Source organism: Blennius ocellaris, assembly GCF_963422515.1.
Source record: "Blennius ocellaris genome assembly, chromosome: 10".
Taxonomy (NCBI): Eukaryota; Metazoa; Chordata; class Actinopteri; order Blenniiformes; family Blenniidae; genus Blennius; species Blennius ocellaris.
In genome coordinates this window covers 6,768,285-6,791,199 of record NC_137659.1, presented here as the reverse complement: position 1 = coordinate 6,791,199, position 22,915 = coordinate 6,768,285, and the positions used below count along the sequence as shown (strand labels likewise).

Here is a 22,915-nt window from a genome sequence, read left to right as displayed (position 1 = left end):
ATGCATGCTAAGACAAGCTCAGAACAAGGAAGGTAATCGACACAAAAATATGAACTTATGCATAAAATGGGTCTTATGATGAAATTATTGTAGAATTTGTTGCATAAGACGTGGAAATTTTGCATACACACAAAATGGTTTATCTTGATACTATCAAATTTTGTCATTTGAACGTTTGCACATTATTGTACCCGTCACTTCCTGACATGACTCAGACGTACAGCATCTTGTGTGTACACAGGAGCTAATCTTAGCCAGCTTACTGTAAAATCTTCAGCCATAAACCCATAACTCATATCTTGCATCTGTTTGATGAATTAAGCAGCCAACTGTTCACCAATGAAGCTCCGACAGCTCCAACTTTTGATTTCTTGTAAAACCATATTTCAGCATGCATCACGACTGAAACGTGTTACTCATCTGACTCCAGTCTGTCACATTTCATAATGTCATTTGATTTATGAGCACCTGTATGAGCTGCACAAAACACACAGATACTGGTATCTCAAGAGCTTCGTTGTTCACACTCCAGCAATGCTACATGCTAAACATGATTAAAGTATGACTTGTAAAACTTTCTTCATTTTTGGGGTGTCCGTTTACACGGCACCAGTGTGCGGATCCACTGTATCTGCAAAGTTTTTACCCTGGCTCCCAAGGTGGGAAGATTCTTTCACGGTCGCTGTTCCCTCCTGCAGGGACTGCCTGAGGTTATTTGGCCTGTCACAGCGCATGCGCATCTCTCCCCCTTCCGGTTGCGCATGCAGTCCCGTAGTGGTATGACTCGCGGTCAATATTCTAGTTTTAGCGTCCATATCAGTAGTTGTATAGTTAAGACTCACCCCTGATAGCATCCGATGCGTCATCAGTCCATGCAGATTTCGGGTGCTCTCCATTTTCTTCACATTTGTAGTGTAATGTTCTCTGCACACACGTCTGTGTAGTTTCATTACAAAATCAAGTAACAGCGCTCTCGTCTGGCCCGGCATACTAACTACATCCTTGTCGTTGTGTCCGCTGCTGCAGTGTAAACATATTTCTTTTTTTTTAACAGATTGGGTGTTGTCATGTCAAATGTCATCGTGTAAACAGGGCCTTAGAGTCAATGACCTCAAAAGCATGTTTTGGACTGTGGTGTTAAAAAAATACTAAATAAACAAACACTGGTGTGTCTGGAAAAACATGCACATTTCACACAGATATAACTTAGAATTGAACTTGGGATATACTCACTATGAGGCAAGAGTGCTAACATAAGACTTGTGGGCCAAACCTGGCCCTCAAGAGGCTCCAATCCATCTGTCAAACCAAGGAAATTGTAAAAACTATTTATTTTTGTATAATTGTTTGTTTTTTGTGGAAATATAGACATTTATTGTGTATGGGCCGTAACAAAGAAAAACCTTATTATTTCAAAGCTTAATATGCTACATTGTTTCCTCACAAGAGGAAATTGGACTTTATGTGGCCTTTGAACTAAAATAAGCTTGACACCCTTAATCTCTGACCTTGTCAACCAAAATGAATAGAAGCTTAGTGTACGATATGGTTTATGTTTTTACACACCATATTCATTTAAATTAGATCAGCCGTTTGGATCAAAGAATTAAAGAAAACCACATTTTCTGCACACAGCGCCTACAGGCTGATCACACTTGGCAGCAGTTTTAGTTTCTCCATTGGTCTCGAATTTTTCAAAATGAATTATATTGTATCGTTAAAAAAGTGCTTAGAGAATGCAATTTTGCTGAAAATCCTTTTTTTTTATCACGTTATGACAAATTCAGAAAGAAAATGAATATTTTTCGGTGCATTGACCTGATCTCTCCTCTCTGGTTTGTTTATTTAGCCGTTATTCGAGCGCTGCCGGTTCTCCACTGTCACAGACACGGCGCTGATTTGTGATGCAACCGCATTGCCTCTGCTCCTGCAGTGTAACATTTGTCTGAAGAGGGGAAAATAGCTTATCAAATTTCAAAAGTACAATACAAAGAGTGAGCTTTTATTAAATATTGATGTCACACACATGGTTAGCGGGGTGTGAACGTCTGAAGGAAAACAGCATCACTTAACGCCCTTGTGCTACCTTGCTCGACAGTGAGCGCCGGTTACATCACCCTTGAATCATTCATTCTGAAACCAGAAAGAGGTGAGGTAAACACAAAATCTGTGGAATGTAAAAGGGCTCTCTGGTTTCCACTGCGCTTGATGAAAAAGATGAAGGGGCTCACACGGAAGTATAGATTACAAAATCCTCCAAACTTATTGTGGCTTTGTTATTCCTTTGTGCATACATTTCTCTTTGATGACTCCATATGCCTGAAACAAAGCATACATTTTTTTATTTTTTTTTAAAGGACTGGACATTAAATTTCCTCTAGCACCATTGACGACACCCTGTGACACCACTGAAACACGATTCCCTCCAGAGCTGACTACTAAACCAATGTGCAGTCTCCTTTTATTATGCACCATTTATTCTTATGAGCTCAGACGTAATGGAATGTTGTGTTTTTTGAGATGTGCTAATCAGAAGTTAGAAGCAGAAACATTAATAAATTAACCAAAAGTCAAATCATTAAAAGTGGCTCCCAAGGTGTGACTTTTGGAAAATGGAAATGGGAAACTTTCTGGATTCACTTAGGCTCCGTCTCAGTGGAGACGGCAGGAGCACAGCTACTGCACACGCTCGTGTCATGACTCCCAGTCCATATTGTCCTGTGACCTAGTAGTTTTATTTTGATGGGTTGCCATAATAACATTCCAACTTGATCCTCTGTTCACTAGAATGGGAACTCCTTTTGTTCATGTTTATGGCGAATAGTTGTTTGCTGCATGTGTGTATACTTTCATTGCAAAAACCAACAACAGCACCCATTACAAGCCCAATATAAAAACTACATTGTTTTCATTGTTTCTGCAATTTCCATGTAAACGGACATTGTTTTCAAAACGTTGCCATTCAAACACAAAACTTTCCTGAAATGAAAACGCAACAACGATGCGTTTTCACTTGTAATAGTTTGCAACCTCGCATCAACCTCATCATCCTACAAAAAGACAAATTTTTCAGTCGATGTTAAAATAGTGCTTTGCAGGATAAAGACGCACTGATATTTGTCTCTTGCAAAAATATAAAACATTTTTTTAGACATGGTTTTAAAATTTTTAGTTCATGATTTTACAGTATAATCTTCATTTTAGAGTGCACGGACAGATTCACTTGTATTAAGTAATTTTGTTTTCAAGTTTAGTAAAACAAAACTACCCTTTTTTGCAGTGCATTTATCAAGTGTTACTCAAGCTGAAATTAAAGTCCAGGTAAATATTCACATAAACTCTGGCTTATAGGAAATGATAGTAGAACAGCAATAACTTTTAAGAGACATGAATTTATAAAAGATGTATTTCTTCCACAATAACACAATGAATATCCACAATAATACCTACTTGTACCCAGATGCCGATTCTTTCCACAACATAAAAAAAAAAGTCCACACGTCAGTAACATACACATTACATGTGAATCGAGAATCACGACCTTCATTATTTTTGAAAACTTTCCATCCAAAGACGCACTGAGCGCAGGCAATTCCAGATAAGAAAGTCATATCTTTCCAGTGATTTGAATTGTTAAATATAAAACGGAGGAAAGTTGAATGCAGACGGCTGAAGAGCTGGGAGGGCGACAGTGTTCCAGCAACAGCTGAAGCTCCTCAGCATCTGCATTTCAATTTGGTGGAGTACCTGGTGGCGCTCTGTCAGCGGGATCTGTGTTCCAGTTGGCCGGACTGAGCCTTCCTAGTATCGAAACAGGATGACAGTGAAGGCAAGTCTCACGTCGGCCGATGGAGTCATCAATTATAAGAGAAGGTGAGAGGCTGGGTGGGGGGGTTATCTGGGTACAGCACATGTTCTTGCCGGTGGGCCGCGGGGGCTGAAAGGGCCGCAGAGAGGCCAGATATGGCATGACGCTCCTGGAATCAGTGATTTGACACGTCCTCTATGTCAGAGTCTGTCGGAGGGCAGTCGAAGGTTTTGGAGGGCACCGCTGGCTCCCCTTTACACCTTATATCAAAGAGACGTGGCTGAGAGCACCGAGAGGGGCAGAGAGGCATGGCTCTCACTTTGGGTGGGCAGCTTTGGATGTCGGCCGAGTTGACTTTACTCAACAAGGGACGTCAGTCCTCCTCATCCACGTAGGTCGAGGGAAACCAGCCCACCTGAGAAACAGCAGAAGAAAAAACATTTTCAGACTATATTCACACATGTGGACTGATTTTAAAGTCCAAACCAGAATCAAAACTGAATTACGTGTGAAGATCATACTTTAGTAAATTTTTAATCCACCTGCACAGGAGTGCATCTTGGACCAAGACCAGCATGAAAACTCTTAAAGAGATCATCTAACAGTGCAATCACACCAAAGCTGGTTTGGCACAGTCCAATCCAGGTGTGACCTGAGTTTAATCTAACTCAGGGGTGTCAAACACAAGACCAGTGAGCCAAAACCAGCGTGCAAGAGGCTCCCATCTGGCCCAGGAACTGACCAAATTGTAAGAATTCTAATGAAACCGTTGACTTTTTTAACCATCTTGTTAAGAGTAGCGGACACAAAGTGATTTGTGAAATCATTCATGCAAAACTCTGTGAAATGCAGCAGTTTCAGAAGGTTGGGGGTTTTTTCTACATTTAAGTGAATTTTGCACCAGAAAATATCATTAAAATTTGTTTTTTGTTGAGATTGTACTCATGTTTGGCAATATATACATTCTGCAAAAATATGTTCAAAACCTATACTCGGTGCCCCAACAGGCAAACACTTTAAAGTTAAAAATTCAAAGGCTATTATGGCACTATTTTACCAGTTTACAGGCTGTATGTGGCTGCTGAACTAAAATGAGTTTGACACCTCTGATCTTACTCAATTCAAATGAATATATTCATCTGGACAACAGCACACCCATTCAGACCAGTGGGAGTAAAGTTTCTTTTCATTCCGCTTCCAGGATTTAATGGTTTGACCGCAGAAGACAAGACAAATCCTCTTTGTTAATAATATTTGTTGTATTTATCCACTAATTTCATTCCTCTAGGCTTATACTGCTCACTGTTTAGCCTTGTATATATATCAATGTTTGATACAACTTATTTAATTTTTATTCTTATTGGTATATTACCTTCTATTTTATTTATTCTGTGTGGCGCAACGCAGCAAAAAAAAAATACCCTCTGGGATTATTAAAGTATTCTATTCTATTCTGATCTGCAATGTTATAATAGACGTGTCAGTTTGTAAAACATAAATAAAATGTTTTGACTTCTGTCCAAATATAATCATTTTAAACTCTGAAGCACACTGAAATATTAATGAGGTTCAGAGACTAAAATCAAATTCACTCCACTTGTAAAAAGCAGTGTGGGCATTCGTTGTGGACCTACCCGACCGTCGACCTCTCCCTTCCACCAGCCGTCTGACATCTTGAAGTAGATCTTGATAATGTCTCCTTGCAGCAGAGAGAGTTCCCGCGTATCTCTTGAGCAAAAGTCGTATCGTGCCACTGCGATCCCCACAACTCTAGGAGAGAAGACTGAGAGAGAGACGCAGACCAGATCTTATGCTTGGGAATTATTTTACAGAATGTAACAGATATCGAAAGGATGCTATAGAATAGAGAATAAACTCTCAAGATAAGAATGTGCATGACCTGCATTATATTAAATTACAGATTCTGCAGGAAATATCACATTAAATCAGGAAGCTTCCTTCCAAATGAACATTAAATCAGATTGTTTTTGAGGTTGAAAATGACGAGAATTACACTGAAGCTTCAACTTCTAATAACACTCAATATGAAGTATCTGGGTTCAATCCACATCCTCACCTACATGGACAGGAGACCAGACCCCATTTTTCTCACAGAGGTGGTCTTGCACATTGCATGGCATCTTTTGGTCTTTTCTGGTGTGTGGGAATTGATCAATGTGACAGATCATTGAAGTTTAATTGCAGTATATGAACCCATCGTTAAAAATAATTGAAATATTGCTTTGAGAAATGATGAGGTGGAGAATGTCAATTTATCCTGATATATAATTATTGTGTAGGCACTATATCACTAAGTATATTTAAATGTGAAAAAATATGTTCCATTTCATCAATTCAGAGCTATATTCTTCAGGGTTGAGTAACAAATGACTTCTCTGGCCAAGACATTAATCAAAGTAGTCCATCCTCAATCTAAAGAGCTTTTTACTGCAGAATCAGTTAAAGTCTGAAATATAAATGTGGTTTGTCTTTCAGCATTTGTTTTGAAAGACATTTTTGTTGAATCAACAACTATAATCCAAGAAAAAAACCCCAGATGAAGCCATCTTTAATGTGCACGGGTATATTACTGGCAGTCATCCTTTTTACAAGATTTTCAATACATATCTTTTATTTTGTCTCTCTAAAGTAAAGATATGGTAAGGCAATCAAAAGCCTCGACTCAGGGCTTCACACTACACGTGAAAGCAAAGAGACAGAAAAGAGAGAACACACAAGGTTTGCTCGTGCGAGAGGTGACGGGTTATCATGGTCATGTGTCGATCTTATTAAAAGTTCATGTTGAACTCGGCTCACGCGGTGCATCCTCACTTATCGGGCGACACAAGGTTAGTCCCGAGCACGCAGGTGAGGGGCTCGTATCACACGTAAACACCAGCATTCGTATGCTTGTTTGCCTTATCTGTGGAAATACAGATGACATGGCTGCCGCGATACACTGGATGAAAGGAGCACGCCTGTCAGCTCGGGCAAAGACGGACACATCATACCAACACACACACTTAGACACACACACACAGATCGACCCACATGTACACATATGTGTAGGATATTCTCATGCATAATGCAGCAGTCTGTGCAAAACAAAAAAATATATACTATTTGATTAAAGCTCTGGAGCTTTTACCCTGTACGTCAAGATGGTTAGCACCAAAATCACAACTTTTAATAGATACTGAGCCCAAATTAACCGTTTTTTTTTTCTTTCCGTGCAACATATTTGTTATGGCTCATTAAATGAAGCCACACAAACAAAAGTACACATCCCCTTGTTAATTAGGTGAACTGATGGTGTTTTTCTGGATTTTATAAAATGCCAGCGATGGGTCTCTGTGACAATTGTTGCTATGGGTTTGTTGAAATTCTTGCAGTTATGTTCATGAAATGGGAAATGCAGCTGGCAGAAATTCATAATATCTCAGAATTTTAATTACAGGCTTATGTGAATGGGTTTTCCCACATGGCAACTCATACAATCTGCAATATGACGTATAAGTGGGATCATTTGATTACATTATTTATTAGAGGCAAAAAAAACCCCCAGAAAAAACAAGACCGTTTATATTTGGAAACCTGGAAATGTGCAGCAAAGGAGAGACAAAGTGAGAAAATAAGCTGTACCTGTACCTGACCAGAAAGGCGAGGAGGAGGGAGGAACAAAGCTGCAGCCGCCAGGAGGAACTACAGAGGAGCCGAGCAAGTGGTGGGGGGTTCGGGCCGTATTGGGAGCAAAGAAAGAACATAGGCAAAGTAAACACAAGTTTGACAGATAGAATTTTGCGAGAGGGTAAAGGAGAGAGAGAGAGAGAGAGAGAGAGAGAGAGAGAGAGCGCGAGAGAGAGGGAGGGAAAAGTTGTCAAAGTCAAGGAATAAAAGCAGATACGGCGAGATGAGGACGAAACGACAAACACCAAAGATATTGTCATTTCACCTGGCGCAGTTTTATGCAGTGCAGGACATGGCAAGTCAGGGCAATTCAGTTGGCAATAACACACTTGTGAGTCTGTATACCTTAGAGTCTTTATTTGTAGTATTTGGGGGAATACTTGTTGTTTTTTTGTTCATGCCTCAAGCAAAAGCCCAATTTAGCAGGATTCACAGACATACCATGCAATGACATTTTAGACAAATGTCAGGTTGCAGTACACTGTGGAAATAGTTTGCCAAAGTTTTTGTTGTGTTTCAGCACTGATTTTGACTAAACGATTCTATTCCCCCACCAAATATTGGCATGGCCCCATTGCAACTGCCTAGACGACACCTCAATTAGTCCAGTGCTTTAATTCTAACCCCAAAATGCATCAGAGACTTCACCGATTGACATCACACACAGTATCTTCATTAATTAGATATCAGTATGCATCAAGCATTCGAAGGGCAAATTAAAATTATAGTTATTCTATCATTTTGTCAGGAACATTGTCCTCGAGGATCTGAAATGAGTGGATAAAATGAACATTTTCAAATGCAAACATAAAAGCTACCTTTCTTTCTCTCACTGCAGTGATGTATAATGAGAGGGAGGCACTTGGAAATGTGAGGACAGGAGGTAGTGACAAGTTCAAGCACCTTGGGTCATCCATCCAAAGGACAGTGTACAAAATAGGAGAAAAGAGCATGCCGGTAGGATGGAGTGGGAAGAGAAGAATGCCAGGGCTGAAGTGTGACAGAAGGACAGCTGTAGAAGTGAAATTGGAGGTTTACAACACAGTAATGAGACCTGTTATGATGTATGCTTCGGAGACAGTTGCACGGGCTAAAAGACGGGAGGCCGAGCTGGAGGTGGCAGACATGAAGGTGCAGAGATTTTCATTGAGGATTAAAGATGAACAGACCAGAGGGACAGCTCAGGTTGAGCATTGTCGCGGCGGTGAGAGGATGTTGCGAAGCTGCCAAGCAGGAGGATAAGAGGAAAGATTCCTGGAGGACATGGAGATGGTTGGTGTAACAGTGGAGGAGGAAGGGAGGATGGTGAGATGGAGGCCAATGATTGGCTGTGCTGACTGGCAAAGGGAGCAGGATGCAGACGGAGTCTATTTATTTGCTTGAATTTTATTTTAATGTATCATATTACATCAGCCTTTTGTCTAAGGATTATTAAATATCTGCTTAAACGTCTTCCTCTTTTTTCCTGCCAATTATTGTCTATTTTTTCTAAAACTTTTATTAATCTTGGATGGATGGATGGATGGATGGATGGATGGATGGATGGATGGATGGATGGATGGCAATCTAACAGTTTATGTAATGTAAATGGGCTGCTTGGTTACTCTGTAAGTTGGTTGCTTGGTTAGATGCTTTCTTGCCTTGTTAGTTGCTGCTAGGTTAGTTGGTTAGTCAGTTGCTTGGTTAGATGCATGCTTGGTTAGTTGCTTGCTTGATTGCATATTTAGTGGATTGTTTGCTTGGGTGCTTGGTAAGTTGATTGCTTGGTAAACTAGTTGCTTGGTTAGTTGCTTGCTTGGTGAGTTGCTTGGTAAGTTGGTTGATTGGTTCGTTGGCTGCTTGGTAAGTTGCTTGGTTGGTTAATTAAAGCTCAACAAAGGTTTTCAGGTGATAGCACACCTTAAAAAAAAGCATAAGCAGGATTGCACAGTGTTTATGTATTAGACTCTTTTTTTGTGGCAACTCTGTCAAGAGACTCCAAATATACAAATTTTTCTGCAAGAAACTTAAGTTGTCCTCATTGCTTTAGAAAACTGTGAAGCTTTCTACTACTTTCCCGGAGTTACAAAGCACAAAAAGCATCAATACCAACATTTTTAGTTTCTGCCCTGGTGAGCCGAAGCAAGCAGCATGTGGGTAAGTGTGAGCTCGGCACGCTGCCCCGACAAGGTAATGTCTGGGGCTCGGCGCTGCAGAGTCAACAGCTTCTGGTCCAAGATGAAATCACATCTGAGCCAGTGGACCCCCATGCTAAGAAAACCTTTCCTGTCAACACAACAATATGGCCGCCTGCCTTCTTCTTCTCCTTTACAGGCAGAGGCCAATACAAGTCAATTGGCTGACCAGAATGCATGCAGACATTTATTGCTCTCTCGCTGAGTGTCTTGGATAGCTGGTACTAAACACTATAGCCTATATGAAAGTAGGACTGCTTTATTTAACCTCCTGCTTCTAGTTGGGTGCACTTTATGAACTGCTAAAGTTCAGGCAGTTCAATGTGATCGAGCTGTGTATATTGGTGTGGTTCCACAATATCTTTAATAAATGTTTTTAGATCACAGTTAGAAATGTACACACTTACACACATTAATAGAATTTATTAGATTTGTATATCCCAATGACATCAATACATAATACGAATAATTATCCTGACAGACAATGAACATCATTGTATTGCAAATGATTTCCGAGCTCAAGCGTCCACGCATGATGAAATGCATTCGCTCAGACCTAATTAAAAATGCTGACTGGGTTTTACGAGCATGCAAATTACTCCAGAGTTTGTTTATTTTTTATATGATATTTCAGTGTTTCTGCTTGGTGTAGTTGTTTGTGCAGCCTCGCATTCTATTTTCTTTGCAATGAGGTGTCTATTTGTGAGATTGAAACCATTTCTTTTTGGTGTTTTCCTCTTTTTGTTTTGGTGTGACATCTGTCTTTCCACGGAGGCTGTTTACCAGACTGAGAACGCAGTGCCCACACTAAGTCTGTCTATGGGGGTGGATGACTTAAGGCAATAATAATCTATCCCAGAATGCACTGAGGCAATGGCAGGTCTGTCAAGGCTTTTTCTCAGAGAAGGCAGCAGGGTGAATGGCAGCGATACACAAAAACACACCTCTCGCAGAGACGCTTTGAAGCCTGATGCGCTGCGAGACCGACGCTGCCAAAGAAGGCAGAGGGACAAGGATGCAGCAGAATTTTACATCTGAGCAGACTCAAAGGGCTAACTTTGACTTTGTTCCACCATTCGTCGGCTTGCCACGGCTGCCGATGCGGCAGCCGCGGTTGTTTACACGCACATCTCCCTTTAAGTTGAGACAGTTTACCTCCAGCTGCTTCCTGCTCTTTTAGATCAGATCATTCCTGCAAACTTTTCCTCAGTTTTGTGGAAACAGTGGCGGTTCCTCGGTCGGACCAGGGGTATCCCCCAGGTATGTGTCAGCGGGCGGCTGTCACACGGCTTTCTCTGCAGCCAGCCCAAGTGAAATGTCATGTCCTGTCAGGAAAATTGTGAAGCCATCTCAGAGCCGAGCAGAGTGCGGAGTGTGACGTTTGGAGTAGCGGGCTCCCGGTGCTTGCCTGGGGGCACTGGGGCCTAACTGGGACCTCGATGGCAAGCCTAGTGAGCTGCCGAGGCTCCTTTATATTTCTTTCGCTCACTGTCTTTTTCACTCTTGCTTTTGTTTTTCGCTCTCTCTGCACCTTTCTCACGCCGCACCTTTTGTCTTGCAGCGTCTCTCTGAAAAGTCATTCCCATCAATGTGCAGTATGAAAAGATTGACATTTATGCATATTTTTGTCACGCAGAATAAATAAAATAGTGTGAATATGACTGGGTCAGCTCATGGGGAGGTGGACAGGCATCTTGGTTTGTCTACTTTCTTATCTTCCCCGTCACAATGTGGGTAAAACAAACACTTATTTCCAGCGTGTGGTAATATTATCACTCTGCTCAGTTGCATATTCAGTTGCACACTGCATGTTAATGCCATCTATCTCATTCTATTCTCTTTCTCACCTCCAGTCGCTCACTGCGTTCGCTCTCCTGCTTCCCCTGCTTACCATCACCCCTTCGCTTCCCTGTCTGTCCATTTCATTCCATCCAAATTTTCTCTCCCTCGCACACTCCATTCCCTCCACGCTACTTCCTCTAATCTGCTTCTTCCTCAATACCCCCCCCTTGACTTTTATCCTTTGAATGCTTTCTGGGAGTGACTGAGCATCTGACTCGTAACGACGCAGTGGCTGGACATCTTGAACGTGTGCACGACAATGCATTTATTTATGTCTGTCAATCAGACAGGTGGGGTTGAATAATGCTGCTGTGCACCAGCCATGGTCCCTCTCATAAGCAACACTTTTGGATACTTTAAGATTCCAAGAGGGCTTTCTCGCATGTGAGTTTATATGAATTTTTGAATAGACGAATCCTGTTTGTGTCATGCCTCACACAACACAATTGCACAGAAAGTCAGTGCCATGCAATTCTATCATTTTGGTTTGATGTCTGGGACGGCTGCGGCTCAGTTGGTAGAGTAGAAGATTGCAGGCTCGATTCCCCATCTCCCCTTGTTGACATGTCGAAGTATCCTTGAGCAAGGCACTACACCCCAAAATTGTTCCCATTGGATGGGTATTTGACCTTACACGGCAGCCACACCCATTGGCTTATTGGGGCAGTGGTGGCCTGGAGAAGAGGACTTCAGATCAATGGTTTGCGTGGTCGAATCCCACAGACAGGGCACCACTGTGGGCCATTTGACGCCCACAACCTCCCTGCAGCGACTGAATGTGGCTGCCCACCGCATCCTGGAAATTGGATCGGTTAATGTGAAAAAACTAATTTCCCCAAGGATGATGAAGGATGATTTGCTTAGTTTATGTCCAATTATGTGCATATTGATCTTTAAATACAATTGTTTTGATTAAGGTTTGATATGTTACAAATATGCAGTAAGCATTATTGCATCTGATAACAAATAATCTAGATATAATAAAGAGAGGAGAGACATGAGACACGGACCTAATATTGATGTAAATGTATCATTGCATCAAGATGATGAAGTAAAACTGAACAGACATGCCTCCCAAGGAGAAGTGCTGCTGCCTTCTCGCCCAAGCTTTTCCACGGGGATTCATGTTCGCTCATTATGCTGTGCTAAATATTTCCAGCATGTCTCAGACGTCAAAGATCGGACTGCCCCGGGTACTGAAGCACAGTTTTGACTTGAGTATCTAATAACTAAGCAAATGCTCTGTCAGCATGATTTTGCGGCATGTGTTAGGACAGTTCTCTATAGTTCCTCAAGGTAAAGATGAATAGTGCACAGGCTTGCTTGTTCTACAAAACGCTGTGCAGAAGTTGAGATTCGAATACGGTAAATGGTTTCTGGCTTTGGCTTGTTTTATTGCTGCTTGTGTGCCAACATGGGAAACTACAGACTCCTGAATGTTTCTGTCATATAGACAGGCTTTACAAGCAGGGTTAACTATCCCGGGGGTGGGAGGGGGGGAACTCCTCTTGCTTTATCTGACTCGATCCGACGTAGCAAAAGCACAACCCTGTGGTCCTCCAAACTGGTCAAAACAAATGCTAAGAAGGTCTTTCAACTGCAACCGGATCAAGATCCAACCTGAACTTGTAGCGTTTCCACCTGTCAGACAGATAGCGTCAGGGAAGAAACACTCACCACTGCCAACCTTGGTAATGGCCCTGGGCATGTTTCCATTGGACAGTTCCCTATAGGGGACCTGCAGAGTGGTGTCAAGACTGCTGAAGCCCTCCTTCAGAGAGTGCTGCTTGTAGTACTCCACCAAGTCCTGTTTAAAACAGGCACACGGGAAGAAAACATGTATTCAATGTGAGTCCACCTGAATCACTGCACAGCTGTGAATGCAGAAATGTACTTTCTTGTATACAATAATAGAAAATAATCTGGCACTGAAGAGAGAAGTAAAGAGAGCACAGAGTAATTTCCTGAAGGTGCTGAAAATAGGTTAACATTGGCAGGTAGAACACAAGAGAACAAGCAGCTGATTGCAGCATAAAAACACAAAAGAGTGACATGAGTGACATTTTTGCATGCATGAAAACTGCCTTCGTTCGAAGTATGGTGCAAAGTTGTGTAATGTCAGAGTGATTATACTCATCAATGCTGCAGCAGTTTGAAAAAAAAAAATCGATACCAAGTTAAAGCCTTTACCAGCACGGTCTTGAACAGTTGAGCTTCTGCGATGTAAAAGCCTCCATCCTTGGTCAGAATCTTAATGTGCTTGACTTTATCATTGAACCTGTGGAGGATGAATAAGACATGGGCTGCTAATCAACTATACATGCTTCACCATCAATTTGGTCTCTGTGGTGAACCATCACGCAGGTCTGTCTGAGCTGACGGTTGCCATGCTGAGCCAAGCAACTTTGTTCAACACGAAACCTTCAGGGTTTCCCTGCTGTGAAATCGGAGCCGATTCATGGGGAACATTTAATAATAATGGCTGAAGAGTCCCTTCTTCACTTTATACTTTAAATTCATTCTGCATTCTCGCAAAACTCTGACAGTTTTTCTTTTTTCCCTGAGATGAATCAGTGTCTTCTGGTCTTTTAAAATGTGTCTACACCAGGGAGGTCAAACACATTTTATTGAAGGGGTCACATATGGTCCAATTTCACGTTGAGTCAGCTGGATGGGTAAAATAGTGGCATTGTAACCTTTAGATTTAAATTTTGAAGTTTTTCTTTCTTGTGGTGCAGAGTATTGGTGATGAAAATGTCTATATTTACAATTATGACAGAAAATGGCTACAATTTCAAAATAAAGGATAGGATAGGATAGGATTCTTTATTGTCATATCAAAAAAACAATGATACGAAATTTGGACTCAATTTGGACTAAAGCCAATTTTATTGAAATATTCTTGTGCAAATTATAGTGAAATGCTCCTGCTATAGTGGAATGTCCAAAATCCTTGCCTTATAGCTGTTGTATTATGTATCTTTTGACAAAAACCCTGACAGCATGGATTCAAGGCAAGTTTGTTAGCAATGAGGTAGCAAGCTCTCATGGCAGCATCACTGATATCTCAGTTTAGGTCTCAGTGTTGTGTTGGCTACTCTTAAGAAATGTGTTTTAAGAAAGAAAATCAATCAACAATTTGCAGTTTTCAGAAAGTGAGACACTTCTCTGAGACGCTTATTGTTATTACCATTTGTCTCATGCATCCATGTGCATTTATTGAGTTAATTGTTGACATTTTTCCCATAAATTGGTCTCCATGTGTTTGTGCAGTCAACGTATTCATATAGATTGGTTTGATTTTACCAATAATTGCGTATTTTGTAATATATTTGACATGAATTTGTAGTAGAACCTGCTGATGTACTTTTTATTTGCATATTTGACTATGAAAAAAAAAATCTGTATTTCTACAGGACGTGACAGAAAAAATAGACACAGCTATTAGAAAACCACAAATAAAAATGTATGGTGATGCGAGTGGAGCTTGAATTATGGAGTGCTAAATAATTAAGTGATTATATTATCATATGTCAGGTGGGAATCATGGCCCAGGCGATGCACTTGGAAAGAGTACACGGGGTAACCTTGAAAATGCATGAGTACTGTTCAGTGCACACATGCTATAGGGAGAAGCGGAGGTGCGCTGGAGGCCAGATTCAAGCACAGCACTATACAGCACGGCTCCCATATGGTGATGAGAAAGCGTTACGCTGCGGCTCGATCGGCATTGTAAATCTCCATGTGCGGTGTCCATCGGACGGCTAGAATACAGTCACGCTGCAAATGCACTGATACATTATGAATATACAGTCAGGAATTCATCAGCGGTGGGAGCTGAATTATGAGGTGCGTAACACACCGAGACAGATGACTCCTATTTGGTGACTACACAGTCGTTCTTCACTCCTATGGGCTCCACATAAACATTGGCGTGCGCACACACAAAATGACCACTTGTAGCGTTTGTCATCATACAGTTTCAGATGATTAGTAGGCGCTCGCTGCATAAAGCTCCATTATCTCAAATGGCCATCCTGATAATGATCTTAAGCATCGAGACAGGCAATTAGGATCGGAGCGTTGGGGGAAACTAGCCCGGCACATCAAAGTAGTGAATGAAGAGAACGGTGTGAGTCGACAAAACCAAATGGGCTGGAATGGTGTGTCACCGGCTAAATAGTCTCAACGTCCAAAAAGTATTTCAGAGTGCACCCGCAATTGTTGTAATCTAACGGTGTCGTCATTCCAGGTCAGGGGGACTCGCTGGCGCTCACGCAAGCTTTGATGTAGCCTGAAACATATTGAGCAGTTAGATGGACAGGCTTGTATTTGAAAAGAAGAATATGGAGGCACTGGAGTCGCAGATAAAGCAGTCATTTACTGGGGGCCTTAAGCAACGTATGTTTTATCTGCGACTGAAGTGCGTGGCCAGCCTCCTTCTGAAAGACGTATCTAAGACTGATAGCCAAGGAGTATCAAATAGCATGATGCAAAGCTATCAGGCACTTTTTGAACATGTGTCAGAGACACAGACAATGGAAAGATGGAAAGATAGACCATCCAATTTCACCCCTTCCCCGAGCCGCATCAAGCACTTTTAAACTGAACCGCAACAATGTTTACGTAAGATGTACAAATGGCAGATAAACTTCCCCTTCGTTTAAATGAGGGGAAAAAATACTCAACTATTGAATGTTGGTTATAGAAAGTTCTGAGGATTGTGTCTGCAAAATAATTTAGAAACAATTCTTTCCAGGAATAGTGCCTCTATCACTATGGGTAATTTGATAGAATAATGTAGTCACTCCAGTGATAAAATAAAGAATATTTTTCGAGGGTCTGGCTGAAGGTTACGACATGAACCATAAAACCTGCTTCCATTTTTTTGTATTGTTAATCAGCCGCCATCTTCCCTGAATCCTCCAGCAACCGTCTCCATGTCCTTATTCACTCCATTCAGATTCCTCTTCTCTCCCATCGACCTCACAGCTTCATCATTGTCCAATATAAGCACTATCTCTCCTCGGCACATGTTCAAACCTTCCTAACCCGGACTCTCCAGCTGTATTTCTAAACTTCCATCATCCTGCTAATCTGTTCATTTTTATTCTTGTCCATCCTTTATGGCTTGCAATGAAAATTTCAGCATGTCTGCAGCCTCCAGCTCGGCCTCCTGTCCATTTCAATGCACTGCTCGGTGTAATCTGAGCTAGCTAAGATGAATAGAAACTCATCAAATTTACTTTTAACCAGTGGCTGCTGCTATCTTCTTACTTTTGTACTTAATTTTCCGTAACAGAATCAAAAAGCTTTTCCTAAAATCATAGTGTGCATGACCAATAGGAGCATTTCTGCCGTCTACACTGAAATGAAGCACGAGCATTTTCAAAAAGTTACGTCCCCCCAATCTCATTTATACAACGATGGAATCAAAGCATTTCTGAAAAGTTCTACCTTGGAAGCCATTTCCAGAAAGGGCAACAGAATTTTGTGTTTTCACTCAAAAATGTTGCGAAAACGGAGCCTTAATGTACAATACAGGTAAAAAGACACACTTTGTCATATAAATGGGCATTTTCTGTATTAGCCAAGTGAAAATGAAAACAGAGATATGATACCGACATGCTACTTTGTGGGACACTTTTATTTTTACTTTAATGAGAATTTTATCAAATTCCTTAAAAAAAAAAAAAAAAAAAGGATCAAAAGTCATTTTTTGGTCTTTTAAAAGATAAACTACATTTTAAAACTCAAAAGAAAAAAGAAAAAAAAAGCCACTTAAGTAATTTTATTATCTTGTGCAAGATCTTTTGAAAACTTTTTTGAAATCAAATTTTGTCAAAATGAAAATTTTCTGACCTGCAAATGACTTAACTAAAGCATTACGATTTAGAAACTTCACGTCAAAGCCAAAATCTGTCCCACATGACTTGATTTAAAAACAGGGGGGGTCATTCTTGTTACTGTTATCTGGGTGAATGACCCTTTAGACTGCGCTCCATCTGTACTTCAGTATAAACTGTGAGTCATCGGACCGGGCAAACTTTGCCGTTCTTCAGTCGCAGGCTGTTCGTGACTCTGCAGACGCTCTAACTTGTTGTTTTTCTACGACACCAGAGAGGGACACAGCGTGGTCTCCTTCTGCTGCGCTCCATCCACTTCAACATTTGACCATCAGTTTGTTTTCTCATATCACTACTGTAATAAACTGTTATTTGCATGTGGGCTTTTCATTTGTTTGAATTTTTCCTTGCCACTCGTCTCTCACCTCTTGAAAAAAAAAGGTGTTTTTGCCCACAAGACGGCTGCCAATGAATGTGTTTTGTTTTTACAGACTTTGTTGGTAAATGCTTGTGAATGAAAACTGCAGTAGATGTGGCCAAAAAAATGTAACAAAATAAAACAAAAAAAACAACGAATGTGAACGAAATGAAAAGCAAGATTTGATTGAACCTACTTGATGCTGATGGCATATTCAGTGCATTCTTTACTCCTGTGTCGAACCAGATAGGTGCTGTTTCCTCGGTCCAGGAGCTCCACCTCAGCCTGGTATCTCTCCATCGGCCCTGCAAACCTGAACCATTCATGAACAACTACTAAACTTACACTGCGATCAGTCATGAGGAGAGGAGTTGATACGATCAATATACCGGAGCAAGGAATGACTGGTGGTTATACTCAGGAATCATTAGTTTTTACCAACTTACCAGAGCTGGCTGGAGTAATCGACAGGTTTTGGGACCTGGAATGCAAAAGAATAATGGTCATTTAGTGTATTGATGGAGGTTAATGGAGGAATGTCATGTGACATTCAAGCTCAAATCGAGGCCCGTTTACATGATGATTTCAAGTAAAAACACAAAACTTTCATTGTCAGTGTCTGTTTCCATGAAAGGGCCAATTCATTAGTAGCTTCCTGTTTACACCCAATAATGCGTTCACAATAAAATAAATAGTCAATAAATAAATGATCAGTCCATCAAGGAAACAATTAAACATGGGACATAGGGAGATGTCAGAACAGCAAGATAAAATCAGATAAGATAAAGCACAGAAGATGAGAGTTTTGTTTTTGGCCGTTTCCATAGCGACGGAGCCCAAGTGTTTTTGAAAAGTTCTTGTTTGAATGTAAAAAAAAAATAGTTTTTTCAGTGACTATGAGCACGATGCTCATAGTCACTGAAAAAACTACATTTTTGCAGGATAAACAAAGTTTAACAGAACTGAACTTTCTGGAGACACTCATGTTTCATTCTAAAAACAACCAACAGCACCAACTCACACACTAACTACATTGTTTTCAGTGTTTCTACCGTTTCCACGTAAATGGACGTTCTTTTCAAAACATTGGCGCGTAAACGTGAAACTTTTCCAAAAATTTTTTGACTTGAAATATTGTCGTATAAATGGAGCCAAACTCGTCTGCAGTAAAGAAAAAAAAAAAACAAAAAAAAAAGAAAGCATCAATATTTGCCATTATCCAGTGAATGACTTGAAATTCATCTTATCAATGACAGAATGTTTGCACACTTACACACGGACAAGGCCTCACAGCATCGCTTGGAAAGAAGCCAATCTTGCTCGTCGCCAGGATTTTGCCCTGCAATGGCAAACGGTTGTTAATCGCATTATATTTGTCTGGGAGCGACTGCATTTCTCTCTCCCCTTCTCTCCCTTTGCTCTTCCCCTCCCACCCCGGCTTCAATAAATCCTCAGCAATTAGCACACAACAAGCAGTGCATCTAATTTGCAGCCCAAGTTAATTATGGTTCAAACTCTGCCGGCAGTTAGATTTGTACTGCATCAAAACAAGAGCCTCGTTTAACACTAAATAATGGATCTTATTCTGGTCTTTGAATATCCAGACAGCGTGAGCTCTCCGGCTCCTGCTAAAGACTAGCAATTCCATTTTAGCTATCCTTCCGAAGCAGCCACGGGCTTTATGTGAAAATCATTAATTCTTTCAACAAACAAAATTTACCTTTCTTCTTTGGCTAAATAAACCAATTTGGTAAACCTGTTTATTTGATTTTCACATAGACTTGCGCCTAGTTCTTTTTATAGGCCTAATTCTCTGATGTTTCATGATCTTGTAGACAATAATCAGACTGCGTCCCACAATTAAACTCTACGTTTGAGGTCCATTTGAAGTCCATTGAGTGGATCTCTCCATTCAGCTTCCTGCCCTGGTTATGCTTTCCTCTTCACTCCTCTTTATTTAGAGTATGAAATGCTTTTGGGGACCGTGCAAGCCCTGGCAGTAACTAGATTGGAAGGCGAATCTTTACCCATCTCTATGATTCATTCTGTGTAATAACATTTCATCAAAGGTTTTTTTTTTTTTGAGAGCCCTTCTCTATTTGTTATGCCTTCGATAAGCGTATGATAAAGATTAAACTTATTACTCTGTTGGCATAAACAGGCAGCAGCCAAAGGATCAAATGAAATTACAGTGATTGATTGTATTGTTCTGCCAGTGGGATGGGGATAATTGCCTTCTGGGTAACAGGGGATATGAATTCTCCATGTTCTGTAATTCCATCCTCTGGCGCCACCGGGGACGCTGAAGATTAAAGGTACCCTGTAGAGTTTTCATTGTAAACAAACATGGTTTTTGCTGAGATTCAGTGTTTCTCTTTAAAATGCCTTGTGTGTAAGCAGAAAAACTGAACAAAACCGGTGGAAAGCAAAGCCTTACATTGTATGCATTTGAGCTTTAATGTTAGATTGTACTATCTTTATCTTCTCTTTAATTACAGAATCCTACATCTTACAGCTCATCATTGAGATCAGCTGTGGAAATGGTGAAACATGGTACACCAAGTGAAATTCATATTTTTGTGTCTGTTTCACAATATGTCAGAAAACCACAGTGATAATAAATAAGATATGAGCTGTAGCAAGTGTTGCTATTTACCATATCGAGCCAAGGCAAATTTCCAAATTTACTGTTTCCCCGAAATGATGCAGGAAAACGAGTAACTGAACTAAACTAGTCCTGTTAGAGAAGAAGCATCAAACACGTTTTAGTTCAGGGGCCACATGCAGTCCAATTCCATCTTGAATGAGCTGGACTGCTTAAATAGTGCCATAATAACACTGAAATTTAAAGATTTTCTTTGTTGTTATGCAGAATATAGCAAAATAAAATGTCTATATTTTCACGAAATCAAACAATTAGTCCCGAAAATGACTACAGTCTACTACTACATTAAGCCAATTATATTGGCGTAAAATACCATGAATTGTCCCCCCAAAAAACTTCCCTCATAGCTGTTGCATCGTGCATGTTTTTCCAGACACTATGTTGTGTTGTGTCCACTAAAAAGTCCAAGTTTTATTTGAACTTTTTAGAATTTGCTTTGGCCTTTTTGGAGCCGATTTAGACTCAAGGGCTTTCTATTTGACACTCGTGTGCTGGAGGTTCAGGAGCATTGAAAAAGCTGTGTTAACTAGTTACTCCAGTTGAGTTTTGAACCAACACGATTTATTGTGGTAGTTTTTTTTTTTGTTTGTTTTTTGGGTAAAAACATTAGGCTAGTGCAGGACTCGAGATTGGGAAAGTGTGCTTATAACCAGCACTGTAAGTACCAGAGCAACGCCCTAAATCACGAGAAAGAAATAATAATTTGTGTAATAACGTGCTGTTGAAGGGAATATGCAATTGTTGAATGTAAACAACCAAAAATAAAACTTCATACTAACAACTGTGAACATAACATGCTTTTTTTTCTAAATAAACAAGAGTTAATGAGTTTCTTTCGGTGGACATTGATTGTCTTTATTTTTTCTCTGTTTCTGTAGCTACTGTTCTCCGCTTCCATTGAACACATCAAAAACATGAAAGCTGTTAACTCCTGGACGCGCGCGCACACCTTCATATTCGGGAAAACAAAAACAGCGGGCGTTGCGTCATCAAAGCACGGCTCCACAGTGCCACCAGCGGTTGTGAATTCAAAAGGATAGCTTGTAAGTTGAGCTAATTACAGTATGCACAAGACGTGAACACACACACAACTGTGCGTTAGCACATAATTCCTCTGATTATCCCCCTCCGGAATGCACAGTCGCCATGGCAGCAAAGCGTGCAGTGCCGTCGGGTCTGTGGCGTGACATTCTGGTCGCCCCTCTGCCAGCTTACAAGAAGTCTCCCCTCAGTCGCGTCCTCACCCTCCACCTTGTGCTCTGTCACAACAGAGAGAAACATGGCGCACAGGAAATCGGGCTAGCCGCCCACTCCCAGCCGTGCCACTGGCACAAGACTGTAGTGCGATTGGAGCAGCACCAGAAGGCGGATGAGGCTTTAATCCCACCGTAAAGCGGGGCGGGAAACAGCAAGGGAGGCCGCCGGAAGACCCCAGATAAATCGCTCTCCTTTCAAAAATAGAAAAGGTCAAACAGTCTCAACCACTGGCTGACCTCATGAGACGGTTGCTAAATGTGTCAGCACACAGGGTTGTACGCCGCCATTAAAACATCCTCCCGAGGCCTGAGTTTCTGCTGTTTTATTGTTTTACCGTGGCACTCAATTAATCAAGTGAAGTCACTAATTGGTTAGATCATCTGTTGCAGGCTCTGATTCAATCTTTAGAACAGACAGTTACTGCCCATTTGTAATGTAACGGGGTCCAGTAGAGTTCATGGAGACCTTCAACTCATGTTTCGAATCGCAGTCGACGTCATCGTGTTGTCAAATTTGTAGCTTGGCCGACACAACACAGAATGTGATAAATAACCTCAACTCATACAGTGATTTATGAAAAGGCGACAGTGGGGAAGAAGATGAATTGAATGAGAAATCTCTCTGTCACGTAGTGTTCCATTCAGCATCGAAGAGAAGCATTAACATGGAGCACACATTCAAACCCATGACATTGCACGGGTATTGCGTGCGCTGCGACCCAACCCAGTCAGCCACAACGTGTTATTTTTTCATGGAGTCACAGATGTTGAAGATAAAACAGGGGTGAGCTGAGTGACACGCACCTGCCACCAGGAGCTGTGCAGGTCGGCAAACATCAGTTCAATGACATCCCCCGCATGAATGCTTAGTGGGGGCCCACACGGGGGACAGGGGATGCCACTGTAGTCTCTGATCACAACCATCCTGGGTAAGCCTAGCAGACAGGGAGCACAAACACATTCACACTCTGAATTCCAGACATTTATCCGACAGTCACGGTTAGAGGAGCGATGGGGACAAAGACCTTGATTATTAAAACTTCAGTTCCAAAAAGGTTGGGGCAGTGGGGAACAAGTTGTTCAAATGAAATGGGAAACATAATATTTTTATGAAGCAGAAATTTACCAACTATCAATGAAGATACATCACCAGCAGTGGCCAAATTTCTCATTTGAGTTTGAGACGCCTGAGACAGACAGAAACATTTCTGGTCTTTTA

The 22,915-nt window shown here is 41.1% G+C and overlaps 1 protein-coding gene across 1 annotated transcript in view; it reads right to left on the bottom strand.

The window, feature by feature from the left end:
- Positions 1-3,590: 3,590 nt before the first annotated feature.
- Positions 3,591-22,915, bottom strand: part of LOC308135820 (guanine nucleotide exchange factor VAV3-like) — a gene marked incomplete at its 5' end in the record, with an annotated part of 50,264 nt that continues 30,939 nt past the window's right edge. The window contains 9 exons of the mRNA XM_080503945.1: positions 3,591-4,223; positions 5,443-5,591; positions 7,457-7,510; positions 13,189-13,318; positions 13,702-13,789; positions 17,972-18,088; positions 18,222-18,256; positions 19,049-19,114; positions 22,501-22,631. Coding sequence (XP_080360071.1) covers positions 4,182-4,223; positions 5,443-5,591; positions 7,457-7,510; positions 13,189-13,318; positions 13,702-13,789; positions 17,972-18,088; positions 18,222-18,256; positions 19,049-19,114; positions 22,501-22,631 — 812 coding nt within the window. The 3' untranslated portion in view covers positions 3,591-4,181. The remainder of the gene's footprint in view (positions 4,224-5,442; positions 5,592-7,456; positions 7,511-13,188; positions 13,319-13,701; positions 13,790-17,971; positions 18,089-18,221; positions 18,257-19,048; positions 19,115-22,500; positions 22,632-22,915) is intronic.